The sequence below is a fragment of the Sesamum indicum genome, linkage group LG6 (assembly GCF_000512975.1).
Source record: "Sesamum indicum cultivar Zhongzhi No. 13 linkage group LG6, S_indicum_v1.0, whole genome shotgun sequence".
Classification (NCBI taxonomy): domain Eukaryota; kingdom Viridiplantae; phylum Streptophyta; class Magnoliopsida; order Lamiales; family Pedaliaceae; genus Sesamum; species Sesamum indicum.
The window spans coordinates 8716153-8730716 of NC_026150.1; the positions used below are offsets into that span (position 1 = coordinate 8716153).

At 34.6% G+C, this 14564-nt stretch overlaps 3 protein-coding genes across 3 annotated transcripts in view; 2 read left to right on the forward strand and 1 right to left on the reverse strand.

The window, feature by feature from the left end:
- LOC105164136 (60S ribosomal protein L24-like) overlaps positions 1–851 on the forward strand; it is a 1928-nt gene extending 1077 nt beyond the window's left edge. Inside the window, exons 3-5 of the mRNA XM_011082715.2 lie at positions 13–114; positions 203–351; positions 470–851. Coding sequence (XP_011081017.2) covers positions 13–114; positions 203–351; positions 470–620 — 402 coding nt within the window. The 3' untranslated portion in view covers positions 621–851. The remainder of the gene's footprint in view (positions 1–12; positions 115–202; positions 352–469) is intronic.
- Positions 6160–9797, forward strand: LOC105164137 (RHOMBOID-like protein 2). Its single transcript, XM_011082716.2, has 5 exons — positions 6160–6726; positions 8009–8172; positions 8413–8576; positions 8912–9162; positions 9418–9797. The coding sequence occupies exons 1-5, from the start codon at positions 6419–6421 to the stop codon at positions 9527–9529; spliced, it is 999 nt and encodes a 332-aa protein (XP_011081018.1). The 5' UTR covers positions 6160–6418; the 3' UTR covers positions 9530–9797.
- Positions 10027–14123, reverse strand: LOC105164138. The gene is made up of 4 exons (XM_011082717.2): positions 13574–14123; positions 11638–11838; positions 11082–11159; positions 10027–10991 (listed from the first exon to the last, which is right to left on the reverse strand). Exons 1-4 carry the CDS (start codon positions 13988–13990, stop codon positions 10233–10235), a joined length of 1455 nt encoding a protein of 484 aa, XP_011081019.1. The 5' UTR covers positions 13991–14123; the 3' UTR covers positions 10027–10232.

Consider the following 14564-nt stretch of genomic DNA (forward strand, 5'->3'; position numbering starts at 1 on the left):
TATGCGTTTCAGGTTTTCCTCTTTGCTAACTCAAAATGCAAGAGGTATTTCCACAACCGCCTGAGGCCTGCAAAGCTTACTTGGACTGCTATGTACCGGAAACAACATAAGAAGGTATTGTTCCTCTTGATTTGATCCTCGGACATTTTGGAACTCTTCATAGGTCCACTTTAGCTAAAAGGTTTCTTTGACTCGTTCATAGGATATTGCTGCTGAAGCTGTGAAGAAGAGGCGCAGAACCACCAAGAAGCCATACTCAAGGTCCATTGTTGGTGCCACTTTGGAAGTTATTCAGAAGAGAAGAGCTGAGAAGCCCGAAGTCCGTGACGCAGCACGTGAAGCTGCCTTACGGTATGTTTTGGAGTTAGAATGCTGGATGATAACATGCCTGCAAATGTTTTTCGGGTGGTGTCTTGGATAAAATTTGCATTTATAGCCACATTTTCTGAATTTTATTTTCTTATCTCAGTGAAATCAAGGAGAGAATCAAGAAAACCAAGGATGAGAAGAAAGCTAAGAAGGCAGAGACGATGTCCAAGCAGAAGACTAGCAAGGGTAGTCAACCCAAGGGTGCTATGCCTAAGGGTCCGAAGATTGGAGGTGGTGGCGGCAAGCGTTAAATTTCTTTCTCATCTCATCTCATCTCATCTCACTTTTTGTCGTAACTTCTCTATCAAGCTTATTGGAATGGATATCCATCTATTCCATTAGTTTTTTGTACTGAATCGGTGCTATTGTTTTTTGTTCTTAAGCATTAGCCTGTAAGGCTGTTAGACATGGGTTTTTATCTTTATAGAAATAGCTTGTGTTCTCTGATATTTACAATCAATCCCTTGAGCAGTTCTTGAGTCTCTTGGTTGCTTCTTCCTATTTCTTCCCAAGATATTAGTATTGCGCCTCCTTGATGAGATGTTTCTTTCGTTAAAGCTGCTTGTAAATTTGTTCACCCGAAGTTCTACCAACACACTAGAAATTGAAATATAATTTTTATTCGATCAAACATTTCTTGTTAGGTTTGAGTTTTTGATATTTAGATAAGAGGACTTGATCATTAGATTTGGTGGAATAGGCTCGAACTATGGGACTTAAAGTCTTCAACCCTAGCCAGTCGAAGAGATTATTGGTTGGGGCAGAATCCTTGGCTACTGGCAATTGTTAGAATCGATTGTCCATTTATAAAGTTGTATTGAATCTGCTCAGCCTCGTGGATGTCAAATTTAGAATATTATGACCTTTTAATTAAAATTTGGAATCAAATACCAGAGGCATGTCATTTGCAGAAAATTCAAACCCTAACAAAAAGTTGTTGATACGAAATTCTCAAATCCACTACCCTAATTTTATTATTAGTTGATGCGCCCTAATTCAATGGTGGACAAAGTTTTTGACATTGGAGTTGATTGAATTCTTAGGTGTTAGGTTTAACATTAATCCTTGCTGTTGGCACTAATTTATTGCTTAGTTTTCCCACCACAAAGCTAATTTGTATATCTAAGAACCACTAGTTGTTTCACCCATTTGCAGTGGTTGGGATTTCTTTTTTTTCTGGATGATTGAAGCATACTTATATAGTTACATTAATATTCTATTACGTTAAAAAATTAAGTAATATGTTAATTCAATTAATATATTAATATAATTAAAAAAAGAATAAATTACAATAACTTTTTTTGAGGTTTGGTATAATTACGAATATTTCTCGTTGTTTGAAAAATTATCAATACCCTTTGATTTTAACGGCTATCTAACAATTAGCTCAATCCGTTAGGTTTTCATCAATTTTTTATGGTGAACTGATCAAAATGCTCTCGTGAATTAAAAATTATTTATTTATTTTTGTAGTTTTTTTAATTATTTTTTATGAACTAAGTGGATAATTTTTAAAATTTTTCATCCATTCGTACGGTTTTTAATAAGTTTTTAATTTAAAAAAAATATAATAAGGGCAAACTTGACAATTTCATACCTCAATTCAAGGATCATATAATTTCATTAAACATTAGTGAGGTATTTGTAATTTTTCAAATGATGATGGATATTCTATCCATTGTAATTATATCAAATCTCAGGGGAGATCGCTGTAATTTATCCTTAAAAAAATATAAAGTATATTATTATAAATTTATATAAAGTGAAGCAAACACCAATAATATGTTATAATTGGCATGATAATATTGTTAATTTGTAAACAATTACTTTTGGATGCCAATACATAGTGGAATCGATAGATTGGATTGAGTAGAAAAAGGAGCAGTGATTCTATCCCACAGAGGAGTATGATGGAAAGATTTTAGGCCTTTGGTATGTATGTAAGATGTATGTGGGGTGACTGTTTTTACACTATTTCTTATCCCCAATTGAAAGCTTATGTACAATATATGCTTCTTATATTAAGTTTAATTTTCAAGTGGCTTATCAAGTATTATGAAGACTAGAATGAACATAAAGTTGCCTCATACGCACGCCATTATTGCTCGCCCAATTAGCCTCGGCTTCGACCATAAGCGTTAGGGCGAATGTTTCAGTATATATCTTTTTGAAGTGTTATGAAAATTAGGGTGAACATGAGGTTGCCTCACACGCGGGTCACCGCCACCCACCTGACCCGACTCTGACTCCAGCCATGGGTTCTGGCGCTAGGATGAATGTCTCAATATATATCTTTTTGCAGCAAAAATATTTGAATTTACCTTGTATACCTGTAACTACTAATTCATTGCACATGAAATTATTTTTTTTACCGTTTTAACTGAGGTTTTATGATCAAAATTAATTTTGCATTAAATGTTGCTGCTTCTCCTCACTTCAAACATAATACAACCAACACCAACACCACAACAACACAAACATATGAAATTTCCTCTTTATCTCTTGATTTTCTCTCCCAAAATCCGAGCTTCTGTTCTTCAATTTACTAAAAGGAGAGTGAGTATTGTTCGAATTGTTCTTCAATATAGTGCAGTGCGGAAAGAATAGAACCATCTTATCCTTATCCTAGAAGAAGTTATGTAGTGTCGGTGCACTTGAATATGGGGCATATAATTTCTTCAAAGGCAAATAGATGAATTTCTATCATTTGGTTGGTAATTTACTTTAGATCGAGAGTTGTTATGATACCACTCTCTTGTAAGTTTTGGATTCAAATTTATGCTATAATAGCATATCTAACTAATTTTTTATTTGTTCCAACGTGTTTGTTTTATGAACTGTTACTAAATTTGATTGATTTTTAAAATTATACTATGATTGAAAATATTTTTCAACATAATATAGGTATGCTAGAATTTAAATCCATAATTTCGAACTTGTTCTAAATCCTCTTTTACAATAATCAAAAAAGGGGTATTTGATGCATTTGATTTCAGAGTTTCTTTTCTTACTTGTATTCCGTTTTATTTCACTCTCTAATTTCCAATTCCTTTAGTCAATGAGGCCTAGCTTTATTAGTGAAGTTGATGCCCCATAATTTTAAATGTCATGAATTTGAACCCAGCCATGTGTGTGGGATGTTGCCACTGTGTACTGCATGGTAGAAGTTGATGTCTACTGTAATAGCAAGTGTTGTTGAGCAATATATAATTATTGTAATATATAGTCCCTATTAGATATTAATAATAGTTTATCATTCTTACTTCAAAAATCATAATAATAAAACTGAAGGTAAATCGCACAATATTTAATGATTTGCTGGCAATTGAAAACTCAAAAACCACCATCAAATTAAATTAAAAGATTAAGAGTTTCAATCCTACGAATATATGTATTTAGTATACTTTTAATGGTAGTGTGTTGTTTCTTTGTTTATTTTAAATGTGTTGGTTGATTTAGAAATATGGATGTATTACATATTGAAAGTTGTAGTAATAGTATATTATTTGATTTATTATTGATGTATTTCCAAAAAAAATAAAAATAAAAATTTGAACCACCAAATATATATATATATATATATATATATAATTACCATATTTTTATAGATTAAGAATATATAAAATAATTTGGAATAAAAGCAACATGATGAAACAAATAAAAAATAGTAACAATTTTAATGTATTAAATAAATAAAAGGTGGACAATTCAAAATGTATCTTGTGATTTTTCTATATTAACTTTTGTTCTCTATATTATATTTCAAACATTGTACTCATTTACCTTCATTTTTATAAAAAAGAATATCAAATAAAAAAATGGAACCCGAATTTCAATAAAAATAATTACTTATAATTTTCTATATTTTATACATACATCAATTTGCTACATGCTCACAGATTCAATCACTCCTGCGTATTTCACCAGTATATATATATATATATATATATATATATATACTAGAGAAGCTATAATTATATCATTACATCAATATATCGATAAATTTTGAATAATTATATTGTATATGAATTTGATATATCAATATAAGTGATAATTAGATCGCTCTCTCCTAAAATTTGGTATAGCTATATGTCGTCCCTTTGAGATTTGAGAAACTATATTTAGTACCTCTAATATTTATTTCTATCTAATAAATAGATTTTCATCAAAATTTTCTGATATTAGCTTAAAAGAAAAAAGAAATTGGATGTAAATTCATATTTACCCAAATGGATTCATTACTGACTTATTGTAGGTCGAATATATATATATTTTTTTTTACTAAACTGCCTTTATAAGGACTAAGATATACCTTTTCACATATATCAATGTGTAAAGATGTAAAAAGATAATTTTGGCCAGAAAAAAAACTAACCCAAAAAAATTGGGTTCTTGACTAAACCTCCACCTTCGGAATTTTCTTGGGTTTCATACATGCATTGCTGATAATCGAAGAAAACCCTGCTTCAGAGCGATTGCTCCGCCTAGCGCATCTTGCTATGCTCTCGGGTTTTATATGCTCGGTTCTATATAAAAATTTATTTGGCCTGTAATAAAATTATTTGGGAGTAAGTATAAATTTTCATTCATTTTTTTTAACATCAACAAATGTAATAAATTTTGATTAATGAAAAAATTAATTTATTGAATAAAAATAAATATTAAAAATATTAAATATAATTTTTCAAATTCAAAGAACTGTATAATTATATCAAATATTAAAAAAGAAAAATATAATTATCCTGGATATAATAAAGAACCATCGTAGTTGGCCGAATTAAATTACCTAGAAGGTAGGGTGGGTGTGGGGGTGGGGTTGGAATGGGGATAGTACGAAAGACAATTGGGCAGGCCAATTAATTAGCTGTCACAGCGTTGCCCCATTCAAAATCAAACTCCCCAATTGCCAATTGCCAATTCCGCTTATTTTCCGCGTCTCTTTCTTCTTCTTTAATTATCATATACTAATAAAATTAACTCTCCCGTACTTATAAATGATGGTTAATAATACTGTTGTATTAATTTTTTATAAAATTAAAAATATTCTTCAACTAATAAGATAATTAATTTATTTAATTTTTTAAATTATACATTAAGTGATAACTTAGTTTTTATTTTCTTTTTTTTATGTAATCTTAAAAGTTGTGAGTTCAAATATTATGAACGTGAATGTGTACTTATTTTTATAGTCATTTATTATTATTTTTATCTTATTTAAATATATTAATTTATTTGAATTATTGATGTATCGACTCAATTCTCAAATTTAAATGTATGGATGATGTAATAAATCACGTATTATAAAAAAAAAAAGTTAATTTTCGAAACGTAATAATAAGTACAAGTTAGTATTTAGAATCAATTTGCATAATTCATATTTACGGATCATAATAATTATTTTTAATCTCCTTTTTAATAAATAGAATAGAAAATAAGATAGAGAGCAGTCGTGTGGGAGTGTTAGAATTAATGTGAAAACCACATTTCATTGCTTTTCATTTATTTCAGTATAAAAATTACTAGAAGAATTTGATCAGTGACTCTTACAATCGCTATGAGTTATGAATATAGATATTTAATTTATCTTTAATAGTAATATATTATTTTTTGTTTTTATTATTTATATTGGTATTGATATTAATATATCGATTGAATTAATATAATTTATTATTATTTTTATATTATTTGATTCGATATAATTTGTTAATGTTTTGAATCGATTTATTCTTTATAAGGAAAAAAGAAGTTGGAATTTACACTCATAAATAAACTAATGCAATCTTAAACAAGAATCACCTTTGGCTATAAGAATCCCATGGAACTTCCATGTTTCTCTCTCTCTCTAAAGTGAACAAATCTTAATAGATCATCCTGTCCTAAAACTCCAACACCCCATTTAAATTGAAATCTCCAGCCCCACCTCCTTAACCTCCCTGTTCTCTCAACCAAATTCTTGAATTCTCCTGAAGTTAATCTAGACTTTTGCACATACATACAGAAAAGTACAAGAGCTATACAAAGTGCCCACTTTGCATAGATAGTCTAAAGAATGATGGGGAATGGAGATCTGGAGAGAGGCACAGCAACAAAGAACAGAAACCAGAGCTACCCACAGACTTACTATGCAGCAGGAGGGGGGAGAGTGTATGATATGGAGTATTCAGACAGCCAGTGGACTTCTTGGCTGGTGCCCATGATTGTTGTGGCAAATGTTGCTATGTTTGTGGTGATCATGTTTGTTAACAATTGTCCCAAGAATCATGATGGGCTTCAAGGTGATTGTGTGGTTAAGTTTCTTGGGAGGCTCTCCTTTCAGCCCCTCAGGGAAAACCCTCTCTTTGGCCCCTCTTCTTCAACGTAAAGTTCCACTCTTGTTATCTCTCTCATTCATTGCTGATTTCTGTAGATACCCATCTCTGTATTGATGTAATTTGTAAGTGGTCATGATTTGTGGGCTTTTTGCAAGTTTATGTGATTGAGTGATGTATGTAGAAACGTTCGTGCTATTTTGTCTGATTTGGGATTCTTGAGTTTGGGGTTGATTAAGGAGCTGTGTTTGCCCTTTTGTGTGCTCTGTGGATTAGTTGTGGGTGTTTTATTTCCTGCAACTCATGAATTTCTTGTTTCTGAAAATGTTTTTCCTATGTAAAGTTTGATAATTGGATTGCTCTCTATGAGCAACTTCTAATTTCCTATTTATGGTCTCAGCATCTTAATGCGAACCATCGGATACCTATGTTGGTTTTTCTCTGCAACTTATTCCTTTTCTATATATGATCTTAGTAATTCAGTGCAATCTTGGATATTTCTGTTAGAATTGTATGTCTATTTTTGACTTCCTTGTTGCTTGCAATTGGTTGGACTACAAAGTTTATGATAAGCAGCTCCCGTTAGAGATATGGTCTTTTGCTACAAAAATCGAACTTCACTAGTTTGAGATGTTCTATTAAACAATGGGTTAGCTATTTGTACTCAACAACCACTTGCTTTGAAGATTCATGCAGACTGATATAATTAAGTTGTAGTTTTAACATTTGAATATTGACAATGTTCTATGTAATTATTTCTAGTGGTCTTGTTAGAGAGTATCACTGTTATTTTATCATTATATGTAATCTTCATCCCAAGTTTTTAGGGCCTTTGGTTCTTTGGGTAGTTGAACTTTCAGCTTTTGCAATCCTTTGAGTACTTGAGGTCACCAATGATATGCTATGGCCTTTCCTAACTCTTGTCTCCTTGCAAGAGAAATTTATATTACCATACCACACAAACTCAAGTTCGCCAAGCTTTTTATGGCATAAAAGATCAGCTTAATAGTGAAAATATGAAGGTAGTTCGGATGTTAGTACGGACAAAAGTAAAAGAACGAGAAAAATAATCAAGTGAGAGTGCAATCTTTCCATAGGTCTTTGTAAAATTCTTGCTTGTACCTTTTGATGAAACAATAAAAGTTGCTTGTACTTTTCTTTACCATCCATCGGAAGAAATTTTGGAAATTCCATGGGGTGGGCGGTTGGCATGTGCACTCTTAGATTATCACTTAATCTGACCATTTGCTTGACGGTTGACACTCACATGATAAGAAAGATTTCCACCTTTCTTATTAGAAAGAAATTCAATTACTCTTCTTCTTTTGCAGACTGGAAAAATTGGGAGCACTTGAATGGAACAAAATAGTGCACCAGAACCAAGCATGGAGGCTCATAACTTGTATCTGGCTGCATGCTGGTGTTATTCATTTACTTGCAAACATGCTGAGTTTGGTGTTTATTGGAATTCGTCTGGAGCAGCAATTTGGATTCAGTAAGCATCTTCAGTATCTAATTTAAGCTACTTTGAAGCAAATTCAGCATCTGTTATGCATTTAAAGATGCATATGTATTGGCCAACTTTTTCAACGAATCTGTATATACATATTATTTTACACTTGAATCTGAAATCCACTGTCTTAGAGCATTTAGTCCATGTCAATCATCTACTTAACGAAATTCCTTTCAGTTTTTATTCATTCTCATCTCAACTGTTCTGAAATGTGTGATGCAGTACGAGTAGGGCTGGTTTACCTGTTGTCAGGAATTGGTGGGAGCATACTGTCTTCTCTATTTATTCAGAGGAGTATATCTGTTGGAGCTTCTGGTGCTCTGTTTGGACTTCTTGGAGCGATGTTATCCGAGTTACTTACCAACTGGACAATTTATACAAACAAGGTAATTCTGCAAATACTTGTCTGTTCTTGTTCTTATACTTTCTATCAAGTGTAATAGCGTACTTAACCAGGATGAAAAGGAAAACCCATATTTGTACAGACAAAAAGGGCAGAATGTTTTAGGCTAATCACAGGTTCGGCTAAACTTATCAATAAGTCTTGTTTTCACGCAAGCTATATCTCACACAAGCTTGTGAGATAAAAGATCCTTAACCTAGAATTAGATTATCTGGCATTCCGTTTCTGTGTTAGTGACAAAAACTTCAATTGTCTTGGCCATCTTTCAAGAAATTTGAAAATTCTCACTCATTATTATTAGTCTTCTTGTTCTAATAGGCTGCAGCATTGTTTACCCTGGTGGTCATCATCGCAATTAACTTGGCTGTTGGAATTCTTCCGCATGTCGACAATTTTGCACATATTGGAGGGTTTTTGAGTGGTTTTCTTCTTGGCTTTATAATACTCATCCGGCCCCAGTTTGGTTGGTTGGAACAACGAAATCGTCCCGCCGAGACTCGCCTGAAGTCCAAGTACACATTATACCAATATGTTTTCTGGATCGTTGCCACCATTCTGCTGATTGTCGGGTAAGCAATCCTATTTCTAGGTTTACATTTTCATATCACTGTGCAAAATACCATGGCATCCTAGTCAAGCTTCAAATATAAGTGAAGCACACGATAGATTCCGAAGTATAATTTGCTATACAGACATGTGCTGCTGAGTCGACTCTAATTAGCTACTCCTGTTCTAGCAAAGTTTCATTGTGCCGTATTTAAGTTCTAACATGATTTCTCAATGTCAAAAACTGAATGTGTACCGTCTTTCATCTAACTTTGCAGATTCACAGTGGGATTAGTGATGCTGTTTAAGGGAGAAAACGGAAACGACAAATGTAGCTGGTGCCATTACCTAAGCTGTGTGCCTACATCAAGGTGGAGCTGTAACAATTGATTTTGGTATCTCAGGAGTTCTGCTTTTCTATATTTTTGGCCTCCATATCGACTCCAACTATATTCTTTGCCATACAAAATTCTTGATGTTTATATGCTGTATCCCATTGTACATGCATAATACCCGACATTGATAAGGCTGTGCCCATCTTGTTCCATTTAACAGATCCAATTATTGTATTAACTCTACACATCCTAATGTAAAACTATTCTTTTGTTGTAGTACAAGTTTGTTTTCCTAATGTTGGATTGAAGCATGTCTTGTTGAAGGTTTGTTTTTCTGATGTGGGCCTGAAACTTGTTGTCTTTGAGAAAGTTCTTATTCAAACTAGGTCGGCTGAACAAAACCAATCATAGATAAATGTGATACACTTGCACTTGTTTTAAACTGTACACCAAGTTAATTACATATGATTGATTCATATTTGATTAAACTTTCATGCTTTCAAATTCAATACTACATGATAAAACAAAGTTTTACATGTAACTAGCAACATCTGGGGAGTAAAAAACATCCTATAAATTGGGTACCATGATAAAATAGGAGTCAGTTCTTTGCAGTTACAAATTGCCAATGCATTATTCTTGAAATCCAACGTTAACTGTGATCTACATGAAGACGAAACGATCATAGCAGGCTGGGTAAAGGTATTCTAACTTGCCGCATTAGTAATTAGTGAACAACCAAGAGAAACTGAAACCTACTAAGATCTGTGCCAATGACTGCAAGTAGGTCCAGCAAGATCGCCTCTAATGGGCATCCCAAGCCTGTCCAGGCGGCCAGATCCTGGATAAGCTTTGTTGGTGAAATTGGCATGCAGTGCAGAAACCCTCTGGGCAGGCCTCGAATCACCACATCCATGAACTGAGTATCTCTTCGTAGAACTCGATCTCTCGAACTGAGGACGTTGTTTTGGGGCACTGAGGGATCTCACCTTAGCTTTTGATGATTCAGTGTAAGCCATATAGTTTGGATGATCAGAGTAACCACTAAGACAGCTTCTTGTTCCATCGCTCTTGGCAGGGGTAAATATTGCCCCCCTCTTAGAGCTTCCACCTCTTGATGATGCCGATAAGAATGTGGGACTATTGTCGGCAGTGCAGAAAGCACTTTCATCGACGTCTTGTACAAACTTCAGAGGGCTCAAAGATTGAGCTTCACCTGATGATGGACTCAGAACTGATTGACGGGTTGTTGAGTCCTTTGATGTAGAAAAGCTTTGACAGTTCTGGTCTGAGCCCATGCTAAGATGGGATGAATAGAAGAGGCTCCTGCGTCTGGACATAGAGTTCGGATTCCCAGTATCCACTTCAAGAATCTTGTAAGCTCTGTCATCTTCTGGGGGAAGAGTTCTGGTAAAAGATGCTTGTTCCCACAATCTTTCGCCCATTCTGCTGTCCATCCAAATACGCTGTTTTTCTGGATCATAGTTCACACTGCCAGTTGATTTTGAACCATTTCTCTGCATTTAGCAATAATGTGTTATCAGGAATATGCTACAATGATTAAGCAAAACCACATTCTTGGAGTACGAAAAGAGTCCAGAACAAACCTCAAGCATCATCAAATGGTCATGCTTCATGCTCCTTGCCCGCACAACATGCTCAAATTTGTCAGGAGTTCCCGGCCCCTACAAGCTCATTAAGTAGTTTAGGCATCTATTCGTTGTATCAACCAACAGAAAATTTCCACTCTTATTCTCAAGGAGGAACAGGTAAAAAGAACATCTTTTTCCTAACTCTCGGTTCATGTTGCTTGAGGGCAAAAATTGTAAATGTTCAAAAACCAACATCAAGATAGACAAAAGCCAAATTAATGCTATATTACAACATGCTCATTCTCGATTTCAAAAAAGAAACTGAAGAAATCAATAACTTGATCCAGCATTTCCCGCCTAAAAAATTCATACGATCTTTCCACCCGCTTATATACTTTTCGCTTCAGATTGCATGCTACTTTTTGCTAATAAAAGTATTTGATTACTATGCTGAAGTCTGGACATAAGTAACTTAAGGATGGTCCCCCTCTGCTAAACTAAACTTTTTTCCATGCCACTACTACCAATTCAAGTTCAAACAAATGGGAGGGAAGACGAATATTTTTCTCACCGGGTAGTTGAACTGAGAGGGCTTTGTGTTCGAATGTGGGGATTCAGAAATCAGAATTCGGCCTGTCCGAGCTCTCACTTGTGCTCTTAGAAGTGCCTGCAGCCGTTTTAGAACATATGCAGTTTGCTTCCTCACAAGGTGACCTCTGACCAGTGCTTGAAGCTTGACCAATGCTTTCAGTGCCCGTAAAGCTCTTCTTGACTACAGATTTTAAGATCGAAAGATTAAACGCAGGACATAAGAAGCTAAAATGTTGCTAAATCATAAATAACTAACAACTTTCACTAACAATGTTCATCGAATAATTAAACTTCAGACCAAGATGACTGCCAAACAAGGGCATAACGGGGCCTCGAGCAGACAACCATGAAAAACTTTGAAACTTTCTTGGCGCCTAAAAGACTAGTGCAAAAAGTGTTGCATTATGGAAGACAGAGACATCTCAGCAAACCAGTACTATAAAAGTGAATAAAAAGTAGCCTAATAAGCAATGATGAATCTAAAGCCATAAATATAAAGCAACCTAACTCAGCCAACTTTCTATCGAAAATTAAAGATATCTTCTTGGACTTGAAGGTTACACCATCGGGTCTGCCAATGTTTACTTTTTGGCAGCAGCACGCAACTCTCCACGACACCTCCAAACTCAAAGAGCATCCATCACTTAGCCTATATAATAGCTATGCAGCTCATTGTGAAAAAAAGTGAACCAAACATAGCTGGTAAAAGTGCATGGCATAACATGGCGCAAAGAGCTCAGCGCATATTTGTATTCATAAATTATATATTCATATATTAAATCGTTTAACATCAACATACACAAACAATTAAATATAAACATTAGAAACTATATTAATGATTATATCTAAAAAAGATATGTAAAACAACTAGTAGCTGAAAAATACAACAGTGAAAATTAAATAGTCAATTCGGTAGGTATTTTCGACCAAAAGAACCCAACTGATTTGGCTCAAATCTTGCACCAGAAATTCCAAGAAGTGTTACGTCATTCAAAGATCAAGAAATGAAAATTCTTATCATACCCCAAAAGAAATTGAAGAACTCGAGAACTCATGTGGACTAAGTCCAAGTCAAAGGATTATGAAACAGGTAGTGTGAAACATTGACTTAAAATTAGTACTACCACTACATACCTTAATAAAGTAGCATTATATGTACTATAAATGAAATATTGCACCGACCCAGAACTACCATGTCGAGCATTGTGGACAAAACCCATTAATAACTACATTATTTCAATCAATTAACAAGTACAACTTGGAGATCATTCCAAATTCCAACAGGTGCTTGAAAACTCCATCCCACCACACCAAATACTTAGCAGGGAAATTACTAGAGAGAGATTATTGCTAGCCCACACGGTTTCAACATAGCATTTGACCCCATCCCACATGAGAACTCACCGGCTAACTGAACTACAATGGACCACATTATAACTCGTACAAATAGATAGATGCATACGTACACAACATCTGTATGCATAGAAAAATGTGCATTGACATTGTATTCTTGAGAAAAGAAGAACATTACACAAAGAAATTTTCGCATAATAACACCAACAGTTCACCTGTATCAATGAAAAGTGATAAACACGAAACAGAAAAAAGAGGAGAAGAAGAAGAACTCAAAGAAACAGATAACGAGGTGGGCATGAAGACAGAATTGTCTATGTATACTATATACGTTATGGGCCTTTGGCCAGTACAACGGATTAGTTAAGGAAGTTCCAGCAAGCTGAAAACTACGGAGAAATAACAAACCGGCATCGTTTGTCTCAGCCTCCCCATGATTCACCATAGATAGAAATGGGGAAACCCACTTCACCTGAGTCATCGATGTTTAGAAGTTGGAAAAATCGAATGAAAAGGAAGAGAAATAGTGCATGAAACATGTTTGCAAGCAGATATGAACGAACCAGATAAGCACGAAAATGGGACTGAATCGTAACAGCGGCCCACTCCTCTCGGCTCCCGTAACCTGCGCCACTTTGAGTAACACTTGCCACAGCGGTATCGTCGCCAACACTCCCCGCCACAGAAATATTCCGGCCGCTGCTTGTCAGCTGGACAACAGCAGCAGCAGCCTGAGCCGCGGCCACAGCAGCCTCAGCAACTGCAGCGGTGGCAGCAGCCACCGCGATGGCGTGCTTGCTGGCTTCATCATCGTTGTGGGCACCCGGAACGACGGCGTGCTGCAGAGGCTTGAGAGGATCCTTTCCCTTGTGGGACTTGGCAAAACTCCACTTCTTCTTGGGCGACGGTTTCTGATTGTGGGCTGGGTCGATGCTCTTGAGGCCGAGGAGACTTCTGAACCACTTGTAGGCTTTGCCCATTCGCAACGTCGGCGATTCAGAGATGAAAATGGCTTGTAGTAGAAGAAGAACAGAGCATCATGAGAGAGAGAGAGAGAGAAGCGAAAATGGTGGGGAGTTTTAATAGGTGTAAGAGTGAAAGGTTTTGTTTTTATTATAATTAGGTACTAAATTTGGGATTAGCGAAACCATTAATTAATAATTATAATAATTAATATTAAATTAGTAATGTGAGGAATATTGAGCTCTCCTAAATTGTAATTATCATATTTCCTATTTTTTTCATGTTCTTATCTTTATTATTTTACTAATTTTTCATCCATTCACAATATGTGTGCATATTATTTTGAAAATTCTTACCAAAATCATATTAAGTTAAACAAAATCAATTGTTATATTTCAACAACCCAAAAGTGATTATATTTTTAGATCGTCAAAAACGTTTAAAATTACGATCACTACCTTTCAAATTGAAACATCTTAGTAGCCTGAGAAAATAACAGCGATTATTGTAAAAGCGACTAGTAAAAAGATATCAATCTAAACCAGTAAATCATAAAAGGGTCTAATATTGAGCCAAGATTTTCTCGTATTC

What these genes read in the sequence shown, in the direction of transcription:
- LOC105164137 (XM_011082716.2), top strand. Translation starts at nt 6,419, where the DNA reads ATGATGGGGAATGGAGATCTGGAGAGAGGCACAGCAACAAAGAACAGA. An exon ending in GGAGCAGCAATTTGGATTCA is followed by an intron (nt 8,173 to 8,412) that starts GTAAGCATCTTC and finishes TGTGTGATGCAG; the next exon opens with TACGAGTAGGGCTGGTTTAC. An exon ending in GGACAATTTATACAAACAAG is followed by an intron (nt 8,577 to 8,911) that starts GTAATTCTGCAA and finishes TTGTTCTAATAG; the next exon opens with GCTGCAGCATTGTTTACCCT.
- LOC105164138 (XM_011082717.2), bottom strand. Translation starts at nt 13,990, where the DNA reads ATGGGCAAAGCCTACAAGTGGTTCAGAAGTCTCCTCGGCCTCAAGAGC. An exon ending in CCTCTCAGTTCAACTACCCG is followed by an intron (nt 11,160 to 11,637) that starts GTGAGAAAAATA and finishes ATGAGCTTGTAG; the next exon opens with GGGCCGGGAACTCCTGACAA. An exon ending in ACCATTTGATGATGCTTGAG is followed by an intron (nt 10,992 to 11,081) that starts GTTTGTTCTGGA and finishes TGCTAAATGCAG; the next exon opens with AGAAATGGTTCAAAATCAAC.